Source organism: Syngnathus scovelli, chromosome 2 (assembly GCF_024217435.2).
Source record: "Syngnathus scovelli strain Florida chromosome 2, RoL_Ssco_1.2, whole genome shotgun sequence".
Lineage (NCBI taxonomy): Eukaryota > Metazoa > Chordata > Actinopteri > Syngnathiformes > Syngnathidae > Syngnathus > Syngnathus scovelli.
In genome coordinates, this window is record NC_090848.1 from 7,837,831 (window position 1) to 7,856,594 (window position 18,764).

Consider the following 18,764-nt stretch of genomic DNA (forward strand, 5'->3'; position numbering starts at 1 on the left):
AAGAAAGCTTTAGACCTCTCTGGCTGCTCAGTACAATATTGTTACAACTGATATTAGTGCCGTATCAATGATCAGAGAGGAGTGGAGGCCTTTATGAGTCACACTTGTAGACAGTAAATACCCCCACTACATTTTGCTTGGCTGCTGCATCCAGGAAGAACTGCAGCCAATCATAGTGCAGCAAGAAGTGGGATTCATAATAACATATCAATCAAAGTACATTCATCCGTCTGTCTTTTACTGACATCAGGCGATCAAGGCAGGCACACCTGAACGAGTACCATTTAGTCAAAAAGACAATTTTTTTTAAACATTTTTTTTCTTTGATGATATAATTTCTGCGTGTTTTTGTAAAATACAATTTAACTGACTTTTTTTTTACCCTCATAAAAATATGCATTAGAACAAATTGGGTGAGGGGGTGTTGGAACAGATTAATGGCCCTTAATGGGATTTGAGAGACAAGTGTTTTGATTGATGAGCGTTAAACTCATATCTCAAGGCACTACTCTCACTCTCTCTCGATACTAAATAGTTTTTGGCGGTGATTGGTATAGATTGCATGAAGATGAAAGCACTTTTTGAGGAATTTATTATTTTTTCTTTCCCTTTCAAATGTGGTTTAGGCAACTTTGACATAGGTAGTGATGTAGATATTTACGCCTATTGACACTTTAAATCAGGATGGGCCACTTAAATCCACAGGAAGCCACAATTACTCGTCAGTGCTGATGACAAAATATGTTGATACATGTAAAATATAAGTTCTGAATATATTTCACTTGTGATAACGCATTTTTCAATCCATGTATGAAATATCCACGACCCCAACTCAACAACAAAAGTGTTTGCAGCAAACAACAAAATAATCACACACTGTGTAACCAACCTGGAAAGTATGGAATAAGAATTCCAGGTCTGGAAAGGTATGGAAAAATATGCATGTTTCCAAGACAACAGCTTACGTGAGAGTGCACAGTTTTATGATATCTGGGTGAATACTGGATTCTCACTCGCTCCGAAAATTACATCAGTGCCTTATCATGCAGCCAATAGTGTAACCAACAAAATATGTGATTAGAACTCTAACCTTTTGGCACAAAAACAGACAAATACAAATTGTTTTGAATACACAATTTGAAGCCACCATCTGTCAATGAAGTCGGGCAGGTTTGCCAGCTTGATAACCGTCACATTTAAATACATTGAATATATGTAAAACAAGATTTTATTGTTTGTGTTGTCGAGGGCCACCAGTTTCTCATCCTTGCTTTAGATCACAGATTTCAAAGTCAAGGCCCGGGGCCGCCGCATCATTTTATGTAGCCCGCAAAAACAAATCATGTCTGTCAATTTTTGCCATGTGCAATATATAACTGAGATTTTGAACAATTTTTTTTTCAGAATCAGCTGAACAATAATCAAAGAAACTGCTATAATTGACATCTGATGTCAAATCTCGGAACCTACTAATCTTTTGAGTAGTATGTGATCAATTGATGCGACGATGAAATATTTATTTGGTTTCACCGTCATAGCAGCCCTCCATGGGAAACTGCGCTTACAAAGTGGCCCTCGACAAAACACAGTTTGACACCACTGCTTTAGATCAAAGATTCCCAACCAAATTTGTGTCACAAAATAGGTCGTCTCTATGGTACTTGTGTTTAACTTCTTTGTTTTGTGGTGTGCCTTGTAAAATATGTACGTACCTTGAAGTTGAAGTGCAAAGTTAAAAGGCCCTATTTTCACACCCAGCACAGGTCTCTCGCAAAGTGCAGTCTAGCTGTGCGCGTGGGTGGTTTTCTTTCTTTTGGTATTTTCTTAGACTTTGCACAGGTAGAATTTGTGTTTGTAGGAATGAAAGTAGCCGAGTCCCGGCCAAACGTCGTGGAATCCATCATTTGCATTAGAATTAAAATAGAGTGCACCAAGCTTGACGTTGTTGAAGAAGAAATAAACTTACTGGTCCATTGGTGCATGCAAGTTGCATGTACACAAGTAAACTGCAAGATTTCCGCTCGTGGACGATGGAGGCCATGCAGCCATGCATGTGATGTGAGCACTTGGATACCTCCTTACACCCACGTCCATGCGTCATACATTTTTCATTACTTTCCATGGGAAAGGTTCCAATGTTACATCATTCCCTTAAAAAAAAAAAAAAAAAAAAAAAACTTTTGCAAGAATGAAATCTACTATTCAACAGTGCATCGCTGGCAAGGACAACAAGATATGTCTTTACTCGAAAGCCGTTTAATGCAACATCCTGTTTGTCCTGTTTTGCATCACTTGTTTGACGTGGAAGGCTTGGCAGCGGGGTTTTTGTTTTGTTTTGGGAAATAGTAGCACCAGCTTCTGACATTGGCCCAAAATATATCAAGACAACGACATGACAGGCTCCAACGCTTCTCAATCCTATTTTGGAAGACAATAACATGACTTCACTAGATTCTAATTATTTGTTTAATTAGAGGAGCAGCAATGTATCAGTCAATTAATCAACAAACACTCAGCTGTAAAATGAATCAACTATTTTGTCAAAACATTAATTGGTTAGAGTCGATGTTCAACTTAAAATTGTCCAAATTCTCTCGAGAGTAAATATTCTAAGATTTTTGTTGTCCTCTGCAAAAGCACACTGAGTATATAAGACATTTACACACACCTGCTTTAATGGAAAAACTAAAGATCACTTCTGCCGATTTTGTGTTGTATTGTACAGTCCAAACTAGAAACGGAAGATATCGTAAATGTTGATGCATTTTCTGCCGTCAGTTTGAGATGATGTCTGGTTTTAAAAGGAAGGAAATTCACTTTAAAATCCAATTTATAATATTTATATTCCATACATCTATATATTTATTCTAATGTTTTTGCTTGGTTGTGTGCCGTTAGAATTTCCAAATGGTTCTTGGCCTAGTAAAGTTTGGGAAACACTGCACAAATAGAACCTACCTATAACGATATTGGATTTGCTCTCTGCTTTGAATAATACTGTAACTTTTTAGAATGTAACGGCTCTGCCAACAAACTCCCTGACTAACGCTTGCACATGAAATTGCTGGGAAGTCGGTCAGGTTTGTAAAAGCACCATCTGTGCACTTTTTGGTGAGGATGGTGTTTTGTGAGGGGCTTCTTGCTCCTATAGATGTGGTTAATTCCTTTCGATGTGTGCTTGTGTGTGTGAACTGTGGAGGATGAATCAGGGATGTCTGGTGAAAAACGCGTTGCCTTGGAGACCATGCAGGCTGGACCCTATCCAACCCCCCCCCTCCCCCTTTAAAGGTCCACGGTAATGAATAGAAAAGTACTTGAGGAGCTCGAGACAAGCTCTCGTTGTCGTCGCTGCTCGGCAGTCGTCGTCACGATTTTAAACTGCGTGTCACCGTCAAATCGACTTTCGCGTGGCAATAAAAGAGGGCGGGGAAGCGCGGAGAGATTGCATGTCGAGATGTGCTGCATCTCCGGAGAGCAATTATTCAGCTCGTCGTCTAGTTTGCTTACTTTCTAAAAACCATGAAGTGCCAGGCTATACGCTCACCATTTAACTTGCTCGCAGTCAAGCCAAGTAACATCCTCCGTGGGAAATAAAAGAGGGGGGGGGGAAACAACAAAGGGGGCTGTACACCATGCAAGCCTGCCCGTGACTCATTCGCGAGCGTTTGCAGCGACAGAGGAAAGCTTTAATTAGCTGCATTTTCCTTTTCACGCCGCTCAGTGGACGAAGCGAGCGCGCACTCGTCTTTTCTTTCTATTTTCCTTCCCTCCCCTCCCTCGGCTCTGTCTGAAGCCAGTGGGAAAGAGATGTTGCACCTCCGCGCAAGAGTTGCTCCACAACAAGAATGTCACCGACTTCTGCAGGAGCTCAGATTCAAGTACTGACCGCATCTGCCGTTCACTGCGCGCGCTGATTTCTTTTTCGTGTGTTATTTGGGATTGGAACCCCAGTTAGACGCGGCCGGAGTCGAGTTAAAATAAAATTTCCACGAGAGGCTTCGCCATTCAACAAGCTGGCAGCGAGGAGGCAATGGGCGCATCGAGCCTCCTTCACGGACCGCGTCTTGCTTGTATTCTTGCCCAGCTTGTTGAATCTCCGCGGTGACGAGCGAGCCACGATGCCCTCGCGTTAACAACTTCTCGTGATTGCACCATTCATCTCTCGATTTTTATTTAATATTAAAATATGGCTCGTCCCGTTCTATTCGCCGAGCTGGGCTCCGTGTGGAGATTGTTCTGCCTCATGCGGACTGCGCTGGATTTGGCTGTGGCTCAGGAGACGTACGCGCCGCATTCGATTCGGACCGAGGGCCACTTGACCCTCGGCGGACTTTTCCCGGTGCACGCCAGGGGGGTAGACGGTGCGCCGTGCGGGGACCTGAAGAAGGAGAACGGCATCCAGCGGCTCGAAGCCATGATGTACGCTCTGGACCAAATCAACCAGGACGAGCAACTCTTGCCCAACATCACCCTGGGCGCCCGGGTGCTGGACACTTGTTCGAGGGATACCTACGCGCTGGAGCAGTCGCTAACTTTCGTGCAGGCCCTCATCACTAAGGACACCTCAGATGTTAGGTGCACCAACGGGGAGCCGCCGGTCTTTGTCAAGCCTGAAAAAGTGGTGGGAGTCGTCGGAGCCTCCGCGAGCTCGGTATCGATCATGGTTGCCAACATCCTACGCCTCTTCCAGGCAAGTGGAAAGTACACTTTTGCATGGAAACGACATTTCGCAATTTTTTTGTGGCGATCGATATACTCATTATACTTTTGAAAAATATACCCAAAATGTCACAAAAGTATTGCCTACTCAGGGGCTTTTCTAGATCCCCCCCCCCCCCCCAAAAAAAAAAAGGAAAAAAAGAGAAGAAAAAAAAAGGAAAATCTAAAATTATTTTCTCCTCCAAACACTATAGTGGGTACTTTAGATACAAGGACCAACGGTACGAGTTTTTTAAGAAAGAACCCATCTTTTTTTTCCATTTGATTTGCAAAATTTTGAGATACCAGGGCTGTATGGTAGCAAAAAACTCAAATTAGAACAAGTACTACTAGTGCAGATATTCTTCCAAAAGAGGCTTCAAGCTATTCATCGTCACTCCCGTTTGTACATTTAAAACGACAACAAAAAATGTTTAATAGTGTAACACTAATATAATGGGCAAACTGTATTGATGTACTAATGAACAGGATCAGTGCGGCATTCATAGAGGAACTGAGCTGTTTCATGTAGCTCTGGATGTGTGCATAATACTGCCCCCACGTAGCCAAGGTGTAGGTGGAGCAGCACAATGTTTGTTGAATTGAAGCAGAAAATGCCTAAAATGGTTTAATATTCCTGCCATTTATTTACTGCATTTTTCATAATGTGGAATATACTATAATTGAGTGTCATTTTGTACATTACAAACATTTTGTTGGATTTGTTGAATGCTGGAGGCTGTACTGAGAAAATGGCATTTCCATTCAATTGAGATAATTTTCAATACAAGTTGTTTGCTATGAGCTTGGTCATGGAATGAATTCAACTCCTATCTTAAGTTAAATAACATATTAAATGAATAACATTAACTACAAACCCAGAGAGTAAAGTTCACGCACATTGTAAAAACTACAACAAACCCTAACCCACAAAATTTGCAGAATGATAAAATCAAAATTACAACCAAGTTTGCTATTAGGGATCTCCATTCGGGATATTCCGAATCCCGACATGATGTTGAAGTTTTTATGGGGTTTTCCAGTGGTGTCGTCTGTAGAGGTAATATCTCAGGGTCCCCTACTTCCTACCAGCCAGTAACAGCAAGTAAGGTGCCCCGTGTGTGTGTTGTCGTTGCAGTGTCTAAAACGGTGATGTTGAAGTGAGCCAATGTGGGGCCGTCTCTCAGATCCCCTTTAATTTGGGGTCGAATGTCTGGATTGCCTACCTTGTTTTTGTGTCTTTGCACATCACAATGACAATGACGCAAAGTCACCCACAAATCTAATAAGGACAAGCAGTATAGAAAATTGATGGATGGATCATTTCTCTCATGACTCACTGAGGTGCCGCAGCTCAGCAATTGGGAATCACTGGTTGGAAACATCAAAGTGTAGGAGAGACGCACTTAAAAAGGATTCATCAGTCTTGATCTTCAGTTTGTTTTGTTTACTCATTTCTGGTGATTTCGATTGGGAAAAAAAAATTGGCTTCCAGGGCTCCACAATTAAACGATTTAGAATCATGATCAAGATTTTGACTGCCACGATTAAATTAACCTGATTGTCTGCGATATTTACATTTCAAATGCAGGCGCTGCTGCATATTTAATCAAGGACTTTCTCAACAAGCAGTCACCCAACCACCTGGGGGCAAAAACATGCTAAAGGCTTTTTGAAATTGTCTAAATAAGAATTCAACGCACCCTGAAGTGGGAGCCTCATTGAGAGTAGTTTTCCCTAACATTGTTGAGTTGAAGAAGGCTAAGCATGTTCGAATATTCTGGGAGTGCTGGTGAAACAAATTTATTTTGAGGGACCAAGAAACGTCTACATTTTAGTGAGTTGAGTGGAGATTGCCATAATTGTCATCAGGCTTCTGCAAAACCTGCTGATGAGCTGATGGTTTAAATCTGAGTTGGACTTAGGATACTTGGGCACCCCTGGTTTACACAATAGGAGCATTGCCGGGTGGTGCTGAAAGAACAGCTCCTGTTGCTTGCAGTCCCTCTCCAAGTGCTGATGAATGGGCCCTGACAGGCGGACTCGTCCCGAGCACGGCCAAATTCAGAAGGGAATTGGAGTGGCAAGAGAGTAGACACATACAGGAGATGCTTATTATAGAATAATGACACTCAGCAGATCACTGACCTCCACCAATGCCAGATGATGCTGTAGTTTGGATCGGCACCAAAATCTATTCCCTGCGAGATAATCACTTTCTGCAGATGCCAAAATTTTGCATTAAGATTTAAACTCGTCCGACTAGAAACAAGGATGGGAAGTTTGCAACAATTTTTTTTTTTTTTTACTATGACTGCCCCCCCTTTTCTCCCCCCACCCCCCCCCCCCCCCCCTTTTTACATATTCAGGGAAATCAGTATTGGTTGAAAAAACGTCGATAACAACAGAAAGCTAATATGAGGGTGAGGGAAAAGTAATTCCCTATTTTCTAAAAAACACCTGTGGTGGTGGTGCCTACAGATACGATTGTCTGACGAGTGATTCACTTATGACATTTTCAAGATACGCCTAACGGACAATTTTTCTGCTTTGATTTGTGAGTGCAAATTTGACATATGCGACTTGTACAGTATGGTGGCAGGTGACCCAACACAACTCACTTCATAACAAGCAACAGCAGATCATTTACAACCCCTCAAAAAGATGCTTCGGGCCATTTGTTGCCATGCTCAGCTGAAGTTTACTGTTTCCACTCATAAAACAAAGACAACCGTGAAGCCTCAGCTAGCCTAATGCTAAGAGACAATGCAAAACACCACAGATGGTCGAGCAATTTGCATCTACAGTTTGTGGAGGTGCTGTTACTCTATAAGCAACAGATATCGGAGGACAAATGGTGGAGCAACAGAAGATAATGTAATACTCACATGCATACAGTTATTCTTTGTCCTCTAGAGGAACTAGCCATACTGAGAAGGTTAAGAGAAGCCAAGTATGTCTACAGTCCACCCCTCCATTGCTGCCGTTAGGCACTCCGGCACCCATAGATTATCATATTTGCACCCCAACCCCAACATTTTCAAAATATCTTCATATTTCTTAATATCTATTGGGTTTACATCCCCCCCCACACACTATTTCCCTCTTTGTGGATTGAAAGTTTCTCTCCCCAATGCATTTCAATGGCCGTCATTGGATTTTTGCCATTGACGGTCGTTGACCCCGAATAGCGGCGGTCGACTGGATGTTTGTCTTAGACTGCTCTCGCGTGTCCAACAAAATAGCAATGTAAGTGAATATATTCAGTGAGTGAGATAGTCTGACAAAAACTTTTTCATATCATTTTCTTTAATTTCAAAGGGGAAAGATGACTTGACGTGGTCACAAGACACCACTTTACAAACCACAAATCCCGGGTGGCTTAAGAAACTGTTCGAGAATTCGCAATTTAGGTATAACCTCATGCTGAAAGAATGATTTTCTTATTTCCTGCAAAAAAAATCTACTTTACAAACATCAAGAACGCCAAGTTACAACACATGAATAAATAAGTCATTTATAATTGGGGAGTTACTTTTCAGTCACCGCGTGCTACGTTGTAAAGGGCAAGTGAGAGAATGAGAAACGGCAAACATTAGGTGCACTTTCCCTTTGGGAGATTGCAAGAGAAGGTAGCAGCTTGATAATAATCAAAACTCCAGCCGTCCGCCTGCCTGTCCGTCCGTCCGTCCGTCCAGGCATCCATCCATCCATCAATCCATTTTCCGTTCTGTTTTTTCTCAGTAGGGTCGAACACTGCTGAGTTGATTTCAGCTGTTATCTAAGCTGATGTCTAAGCAAACACGATATTCTTTTTCCTTCCTGTATATATATATATATATATATATATATATATATATATATATATATATATATATATATATATATATATATATGAAGAAAAAAATAGAGAGCGAGAGAAAGCGAGAAAGAGAAGAAAGCAGGAAAAAAAAAAGAGCAGTTAACATGGCAGATATTTATCACATTCATACATAAAGATGATCAAAAGCAGCAACACGCACAGTGATGGATTATTTGGATGTGGAAACCCACTTCGATATGCTTGCAAATTTCTCTGATGTGAAATTTTTCGTCAGCCTTGCAACACATTTGGAAAATGTTTTTGGAAACAGACAATTTGAGAAGAAATGTTTTTAAGCGAATCTTATACAGATTTCATTCTATTTTATTATGCAGTATACGTTTCATAAATAGAAAATACATTTATCATCATAAAGTCCTAAAACCTATTTGGGCACAGAGCTACAACAATAATACCCAGTATAATAGACTGTGAGATCAGATAAGTTCACATGTTAAAGAATATACACAAGAACTGTCTATATTAACATAAAAAATTATGACTTGATGACTAATTATCAAGATGTCTCGTCATGAGAACAACGTAGTCCAAAACATCTATAAAAATCCATTTGCATAAACATATGCTTCTCTATTCTTTATGATATACATAAAATGTTGTTTTTACTATTATTATTTTTGCCTCACTGGTCATCATTATTAATCACTGGGACACAAGTTGCCAGTAAACGTTGTGCAAATGTTCTCCAACACGAGATTCTACAACAAATACAGGAGTTACATTTAGTAAATTTGCTCTGTGAATGAATGAACTAACAATCAAAAGATTTGCAGTGTTATATTTTACTCGATATGTAAAACAAAGTAACACTGTCCACTGTCAAATTAATTACACCATTTTCCCCAATATTCCACATTTTTCTACTTCTACTTTTTTTATGCAAGCAAAGCTTGTAACAGATATTTATTTCACTAAAATCTTGGAATCAATGTAAAATCATCAAGTCAAAAGTATATTTTCATTCAGGACTGTTCTAATAGCTTTTATTTATCATTGAGTACAGTTTTTCTTTAGTAATGCGCAACTATTGAAAATAATAATATTAATAATAATAGTAATAATAATAAAGAATCAAAGCTGATTCAGTTTTACAATTTTGGGCTCCTTTCTTTCTTCTCATAGAAACAGTTCTCAAAAGTTCTTGCTCACAGGTTTAATTCACCTACAGCAGCATTTATTTGTTAGGTGGCATGGTAATTTTCTCTGAGATGACAAACCAAAGTTGTACAATTAATGTGGTGTTTGACTTCTTTTTGATTTTTCCAATGGGCGTCAAGCAGGCAAAACTGAAAGTAAAATGACGTGCCAGTCATTCCTAAGTTTTGCTGCACCGCCACAGGAAGTAAATCAAACTGTTAATTGAGTTAAAATACGCTATAAATTTAAATTATCCCCAAACCTTAGTGCTTTAATTTTGACAGTATTTTCATAATTAAATGATATCTAAAGAATGAAACAATTTGTGCATCATAATTGAGTCATTGCTACTCCTATTGTGCACGAGTAGTACAGTTATGATGACACAATTTGAAGTTATCAGTTTTTCAGAGCCTAAAGAATATTTACCGATCATTATTGTTACTTACTCTGCATGTGTTGATGCATTGTTTGTTTTCAAATGTTAAACAATTCTTTTTAAAAATATATTCTGTGCATCACAACTAGTCAAAACACAGTCATTGTATTGGTTCGTTTGTAGAATATGAATTAAACAGGCAAAATCAACTTGTTTTTGTCTCTCTCAAATGACGGCCATTTTGACACTTGCTGTCGACAGAAAATGACATCTCAGGTCTCAGGTTACAACCAATCATGGATGGAAGGCGTGATGATGCTTTGTTTTTCAGCACTCGTCTGCGCTCGCTTTCAGTACCATGGACAGCGCCCCAGGCCCCTACTTTGGTTGTACTGAGCAGAGGGGGTGAAAAGTCAGAAGCTCAATTTGGTGCAAGTTTGAGTTGGACTTTAATTCACAATCCAGACACTCAAATTCAGCTCATAGATCCATCCCTCTGGTGTATTGTCTCACCAGTTTTCTCAAGCTGAGCTGTCATTGGTTGTCACCTGACACCTGCGATGTCATTTTCAGTCGACATCAAGTAACAAAATGTCTGTCCCTGAGATAGATAAAAATGGGTACATTTTGTTGCTTTACTCACCTTCCATGAATGCAATATTAATCAGAATGCCATATTTAGAGCAGTGCGGGTACATGGAACATATTATTGGAAAGAAAATGTTGGAGTTGACTTCCGCTTTAAAACACCACATATTCGTTTGCTTGTTGATTGCATGTGTTGGCATCAAGGTAGCAGACAACAAAGATGTGTGGTTGTTTATGTGCAGAAGGTAACAGTAAATATTTTCAGATTCCTGCCGTCCTCTATGAAAGCAGAGTTAGACATTTGCAAACATAGGAAACAAAAAATCATCATGTTTGCTTATTTTCTGAGGAATCTTACAAACCAAACCAGTGACTGAATCATAATCGCTTGTGCACTTTATTCTGACATAATGTCCTGCATTTGATTAAAGGGATGGAAATTTAAAATTTATAATGTCATAATTGAAAAGAATTGACAGATTCATTGATTATTAAAATGATAGTTAGCTGCAGCCCTCTTTACCTGTAAACCATCTGGGATTGCCCTTCAACAGCTCAAAGCTTCTTGTTTGCCAAACTTCTTGCTTCTTGTAAAACGGGTTGAGTTGTGTTCACTGCCACCCATTTGCTGTTAAGTTAAAGGTGAAGGACAGCTTGTATCTCTGAAAATCCCCAAGTCATTTAACTCGTATCTCAGGGCACCACTGTGCTCGCTTCATCAACAGGAAATGTGCTGAGGGTCAAATCAACAAAACGTGATGTTTACCAGTCAGATAAATGAGAGAAAGAACAACATTAGCATAACGTAGCTAATGGCACTGACATCCAGTAACGGTATTTCTAAGATGAATGGCAGAAGTTACTTTCTTCCTGCTTTAATTTAGAAATGTGGTAAAAGGGTAAAATGTAGAGTCACTGCCTTGCAGAAGGGAGAATTGGTTGGCTTTATGTTGTTTTTTTTTATGAGCGCACTAAAATAGGCCCTTATTATTTGTCTGCAGTGTGACTTGTGGATAGTTTGAGGAAATATTTTAGACATTGGATACTGGGGAATATTTGGGATCGGCCACGTTAACTCTATTCCCCCCTTCAATCAAAGCAGAGTGATGATTAATTGTGCCCAGCATGTTGCCTTTGTTAGGAAATGACAACGGAATCGCTGCCGGAATCGCTTGAAGCAACTACCGGCCTCCTCCCTTCATTTCTTAACTTTCAGTCGGACCATTTGTAATGTTCATATCTGAACAAGATTTACGGGTTGCTAAATCAGATGCAGCGCCACTTTGTGCAATTATACGTGATTACAAAGGCCTCTAGATTTGTTTTTTTCTTTAATGACATATTTTTACCCCTGTTACTTTGATTTATGTGTAATCCACCTTGCTTTCATCAATTTAGAAATGGAGGCGCACCCATGTGAATTTTCAGTCAAAATGCTGGCACCCTATCTGGGCGCTATCATTGCAAGCAAATGAAATGAGTTTGCACCAGTGATTTCAAAGAGCGTTAGCGTTTGTTTTTGTGAACATATCTCTTATGCCTGTTGGCTGAGAGTGCGTTGCTGCAGTGGAATGAGAACCGCAGCAGGGCTCCAGTACAGCGGATTAATTATTTAAAACACATCTCCATATAACAAAATATCTAATGGCCTGAAATATCACACGGATGCTGTTGCAAGTGTGCAAACTTGCGTGCACGCATTTGACTGCAAGGAACACCAGAGTAAGATGGCTGGTAGACATCGCATGTCCAATTTTTGTGCAGACTCAGGGATCTCTGCACCTGTTTGTCAATTTGGCAAACCATTCTGCCATGCTGGGATATCTAGCACAGCGAGGACGTGTCCTTTAAGTTAATTGATAATTTGATGTCAGGAAGTCAGTGTAAAGTTACGTCTGCTTGGACCGCAATTAAGTGGTGCAGCTGGCCTTAGTGCAATTCAGGTGAATTTGAATTGGGCAAAGAAAGACATGAGGTTCGGAGACGGTTGTCACCATCTTATTGAATGTCAAGCGGTCATGTCCTTTTCTGCATAGAGATTTTTCCGTGTGAGCTGACAATGCACCACATTAGTCGAGCCAATTTGATTTTCATAATCCACTCTGTGTTCACACCCACCAGGATGCAAACTGCCCTTTTTCAAATGACCTGTCGAGAATGAAATTACCAACATCTTGTCTAATCTGCCTCCACCGCAGATTTACAGCATGCTGTGTGCCGTGCAGGATTTGCGCCAGTCATGAAAATAGAGCCTGTCGTGTTACTACTCGTGATTTGCCGTTGCACGCTGTAGCTCTTTCGGTTGAATTAGAAACATGATGATGGGCTCGGCTGCAAATAGCTGTTTAGTGGAAAGTGACCATCATAATATTTAACGTGCTTTTAGTCCCATTGGCAAGTCCACGGCATCATTCATCCTCTTGGTTTTTGTGGCTCCATTGGCTGGACAATTAGGCAAAGGATTCAAACCGCAGCTGTCAACCTGGATTGCTTATCAGCTACTCACTGAGAATGTTTTTTTCCTAAACAGTCTGAAGTCAGTAAAACCCTCAAGTTACACTTTGATGCCTCTATGAAAGATTAACATGAGACTTGAAAGGGGAGAGCCATACATGCTTTTAATTTATTCTCCTTTACTTTTGCCCTGCTCTCGTAGGGGTTGTTCATGCTCGTGTCATGTCATGTTATGTTTCTTGGCGTGTTCTCAAGTGCAATACAGTCACAAATGAAATGATCTTCAGGCTAAGCCTTTAAGTGCAAATTTCCAAGCAGTATCAGTAGCTTCTTTTTTTTTTTTAAATATTGAAAATGAAGCAAAACGTGAAAGTCAGTGTTTGTGACTGTTTCAATGAGTAGTTAAACATAAAAGAATTCCTAACCTTGGCCAGTTCAAGTGAAATTGTTCGTGTTGAATGGACGCCTTTACTATTGAAATGACACAGAAATGTGGATGAAATGAAACAATTCATTTGTTTCATTTTTCAATTTACTTACTGTACTACTCTTGTGCAGATATTATATTGGCCTTGGAATGATGCAAAATGTGTTTCCCCCAAAACTGGCCAATACAGAAGATTTATGAATACATTTAAAAAAAAGTGCAAAAAAATCATACACGGTGAATAATTTTCTAACATAACTTTCATATCCCATTTCCATTTTCCCCCCGCCCAGACAGACGGCATTCAACAAACAGAAATCGAAAGCCCGCTTGGGCTCACTTTGATTCTGTGTCCAGGGTATGAATCATTTTAGGCTTTACTGTATCGGCCCAACACTAATAAACTCTGAATGAACTTTCAGTGTAAATCTCTCGCTTTACTAATGGAGCATGCAGGCGATGACAACTCCCTAAGCTGTCTTCTTCTAGCCCACTTCCAGCTTTTGTTTCAGTTACTATGATAAGGTCATTCAGTGACTCCCCCTTGTAATAAGTGCACCATCAAGGAAGCAAAATAGTGATTGTAGATTTGATGGCCTGACCCTAAATATTATTGGTGTCTATGAGTATCTGTTGAACTCTTAATAGTGGCAGAATTGACTTGAGCGATGGATTTTTCTGAAGACCCAGGAGGGTTGATCAATAGTGTTGCTATGGTGAAGCCGATTTGCTGCAAAGATGTTTTTATTTCACCCTCTTCCACGCTGCGTTAGGAATGAAGACAACAAAACCACAAGGAGAGAGAAGAAAAAAAAATCAATCAAACTATTAAATTGTTTTTAAGAAGTAGTACACCTGATGAAAAACAAAAAAAAAATCAAACATATCCTGAAATTGCAGCCATTTTCGGAGAGGAATGTCCTCTGAATGCACTCCAGTTGAGAGGAGTGTGTAACTTTGTCCTTTTGTCAGTCTTAATCTCACTTGTATCCATCTCGACGAGATCAGAGTGATGCTTGCTGTCCTCTCGCATCTCTTTCTGCGACTACAGTAGCAAAACTTTTTTTTTTTATTTAATGCAGGTGAACTCTTTCTTGTCCTCCTGTCTGGGGAAAGAGCCACTTCAGACCTGCTGTCTAAATGAGGCATTGGCGTCCTCTGCTCACATGGCCCTGACAGGCTGCAGTTGGCTTTTTATCTCTCCTTTCTCTCAGAATCATCACTGTGATTGATGAAGGGGACTGAAACCGCATAGCCTGATCTATTCAGAGGACAGTGGTAAAGACAGACACCAAAGAGAATACCAAAAAGTACATGAAAGCCGTTCGTGTCTACCTGTGCTCTGCCTTTGGAAAGGGTTCTTAAAATTTCTGTTTTTGTAATCAGAATTGATTTTTGCCTATGCATCTAGCTGTTCAATAAGTAACAGGTCAAAAGTGATTGTCAATTCTAGTGTGACAACCGTGGTTGGAATGCTAAATGCAGCCACCATTTTCTTTATCCCTACACATACATTTTTTGCGCCACAAGATAAAAAAAAATAGCTTAAGAAATCTGCTTGAAGCCTAGAGCGGCTGGGACATTGTGGGGCTTTTCTGCTCTGCTACAAAGTATCACTAAGATTTTAATGACACTACGACTACTAATACTGCTTATTGATCTGGTACTTTATTGGTTTGTCTGTACTTTGAAAAACACCAAAACAAAAAATTGATTCATTTTTTTATTTCTAAAAATGAACTTGTATAGCAAATGCAATCACGATAATGTGAAATGAATAATACAAAAAAATTGTTTTCAGAAAAATATGTAGTTTAAAAAATCATTTTGATAGTGTTATAGAGTAAATAATTATTTATTGTAAAAGCAAAGTGGTGTAGAGCAATGATGCCGTTATTTTTACGCTTCTGTAAGGTGAGATGCACATTTTCTAAATATTTGCTAAGCCTGCTTTCACCCCCCACATTTGAATTATTGATAACACTTGTGGCAGCGTGCAGCAACGCATCAGCCTTTGAGAAATGCAGCTACACTTTTGACCGTTTCACTCTCGCCACATGATTGCCAATCACGTTGCGGTCAGCAGTGGGGATTTAAATCATTCATGGGTGGGCTACTTATTTCTGTCATCTGTCAAGTCCCGCAATCACGACACGGCGAAACGTATCTTATGCTAATTGGCAAAAAAAACCAACAACAGTTGAATTGAGTGTAAATCAATACGAACGACTGAAACGCTGAGATGCTCAATCTAGCAACCCAACCTGATGGATGCCAGCTTGAGTTATATGAGTGCAAATAAGTAAAATCTCACTTCTTGTTTCCTTGAAAGTAAGTGCTGGCAGCAGAGTTGGCGTTCAGAACCCAAACCGGTGACACGGTGGCGGCAATGGCTTGGTAGCCCAAGGCAATGGGGCTCAGACGCTCAGCCCCACCGTTACACCAATTCCAAACACACACATCAAAATAACAAGATTGAATGTATAGGGTTATACGGCACGATGGATGTTTTTATATAGCCACGAATCATATTGTAATGTGATCACACACCACGACCTGGAAGGTCATGTTCTCGTGTAGTGCATAACACAGGAGTGGGGCTACATGGCTCGCCTCCGATTGTAAAATGCTTCTTAGATGAATATATGGATTTTTTTGCTAGTAAGAAACAAGATCACAGAAGTAAAAGGTGCAAAATAACGTTCAAATAGCTTATACTGTATGTATCGAAAATCTGGTCTGGATGGATGGATGGATGGATGGATGGATGGATGGATGGATGGATGGATGGATGGATGGATGGATGGATGGATGGATGGAGTGGGTCGGATGGGTGGATGGATGGATGGATGGATGGATGGATGGATGGATGGATGGATGGATGGATGGATGGATGGATGGATGGATGGATGGATAAAATTCCTACCCTCATGGCACTTTCATCTTTCTCTGTCTAACGTGTGTGCACTCTCATGAAACAAGGGGTTCTAAAGTGGCCATACCAGCAGACAATTTATTTTTTTCAATCACTTATTTATACAGCATATAACAGGGGTTGCTCACCTTTTTCAAAGTGAGAGCTACTTCTTGGCTACTGATTAATGTGGTACTGATTGGATACCTTTTTCTGTACTCACAAATTTGCTCAAAATACCTTTCATCTCTTCTGGGGTTAAGATCAGCGGTTGTTGTTAATATTTGTCAACAGTGGTCTTAATTGCGAAGCCCTTTGAGACTCGTTTGTGATTAAGGGCTATTTTGATAAATTGGACTTGACTTAATATTGCGGGCTCAACATTGGTGACCCCCACTATGTCGTTTTTGAGCAACATGTGTAATGTACTCAGAAACAACTCTCCGAATTCCCTTTATGGGGGTCTTTAATTTCATTCTCCACAACACGATGCATTCAAATGCTTGCAGACAAAGAGCTCTTTCACTCTAGATTAAAGAACGGAGAGACAAAACAATACCTCCATTTTTTTTTTTTTTTTATCCACACCAGTGGGTTTGACTCGTGTAGTTTCTCTCTAAATTGCTAATTAGCATCTATTCTCAGCAGCATACACGTAGCGAAATATAGACAAGCATGGGAATAAAGTGCACTCTCTCAACTAATTTGACGCTTCACTCTAAACAACATCTAGTCAACACGGGCCTTCAAGTCAGGCTCAGCATATATATCACTTTGCGTTCAACCGTGAAGGGAATTATATTCTTCTTATATTATCGTGCAAAACATCTACCTGTCAGATATCATGCTGTGTCTATATGTTGTTTTGTCATATCATGCAAGTGTTTTTTAAGACATGCAGTGCTTGAATGTGATTTCACACAGTCTAGTCACAACATTAGACATGCCTGGATAGTCTTTGGCAGTGGTTCTTAAGGATTTTACACCTAAAAAAAATCATGATCAACAATAAAATTCAGTGTCTTATATGCACAAGTATATGCAGTTTATGTATATACAGTTTGATTCCTAAAATTTAGTATTTTTATAAGTGACTGCACATCAGCATCAGTGGTCTGGTGTGACATTTGGACATACATTTCCATGCTGTGTAATGAATGACCTGTCCTCGTGTAGCTAATTACCACGTCCTCAGGAGATGTTTCTTCAGTGTCTTATTCAGAAAGCCAAGGTGCAGAGAAAGGATGATGGTGGGGATGGCACTTGAGGGGATTGGTGCTTGAGACTGTGTGACCTTCTGCCAATGATAAACCCATCACATTATTGACACTTCTTTGCGAAGAGGGATTTATGTTGTTTACCTCAACAAATAAAAAATACATGCATTTAAAGGATGGGAAGGTGTACAAGTGGCACAGAATTAAGTTAAATACAGTTTTGAATGCAATGTGTAAAGTGCTCACTTTATTTCAGGAAGAACATGTTCAGCCAAAAATATATAGTAAAATATTTTTGTAAAAGTCAGTAGTTCTGACTCAGGTCACTGTCACTAACATATCTTTTAAGAATCAATTATCCTATTGATTATTCCATTGATGATTCCATTGACTACCCCACCCCACCATCATCCTCCAATCAACTTTTTTTTGAAGATGGGGAGGGGGGTGGACACTGTCTCACACACCTCTACAAAAAAAACTTAGCTTTGTAGTTTTTCTACGGTAACAGTACGTGAAAAGAATACACATTTTATTAGGCAAAAATTAGCCATAATTGCGTGATAAATAAAATTATTGGCATTAAAAGGGGCTGGATTAATCATTTTAATAACTCTACTGACACCACTATATATATATATATATATATATATATATATATATATATATATATATATATATATATATATATATATATATATATATATATATATATATATATGCACACAAACATGGTTCTAAATTTCTAAATATGATTATAAAATGATGAATTATAGTATCAACATAGGCAGACTATTTTTTTAAATCAATATTTGTGGTCGACATAGTAGAAATAGTTTTTCCCCTCCCAGGCCTGACTTAGGCTTTCATAATGCAGGTTCATACTGCAGGTCAGTTGAGATTACTGGTCAACAAAACAGACAGGTGCAAAAAGCAACAGTGGTCAAAAGAGCAGGAAACAGCCAGTGGCAAAAAGAAGATGCCTTGCAACTGATAAATATACGGGGGGGGGGGGGGTCTCAAGTCAAGCACAAAATCAGTACACTCAGAGTGCTCAGTTCACCTCC

General features: G+C 39.7%; 1 protein-coding gene across 1 annotated transcript in view; it reads left to right on the top strand.

Moving 5' to 3' along the window:
* The first annotated feature begins 3,382 nt into the window (after positions 1 to 3,382).
* grm7 (glutamate metabotropic receptor 7) overlaps positions 3,383 to 18,764 on the top strand; it is a 97,089-nt gene continuing 81,707 nt past the window's right edge. Inside the window, exon 1 of the mRNA XM_049753105.2 lies at positions 3,383 to 4,690. Coding sequence (XP_049609062.1) covers positions 4,187 to 4,690 — 504 coding nt within the window. The 5' untranslated portion in view covers positions 3,383 to 4,186. The remainder of the gene's footprint in view (positions 4,691 to 18,764) is intronic.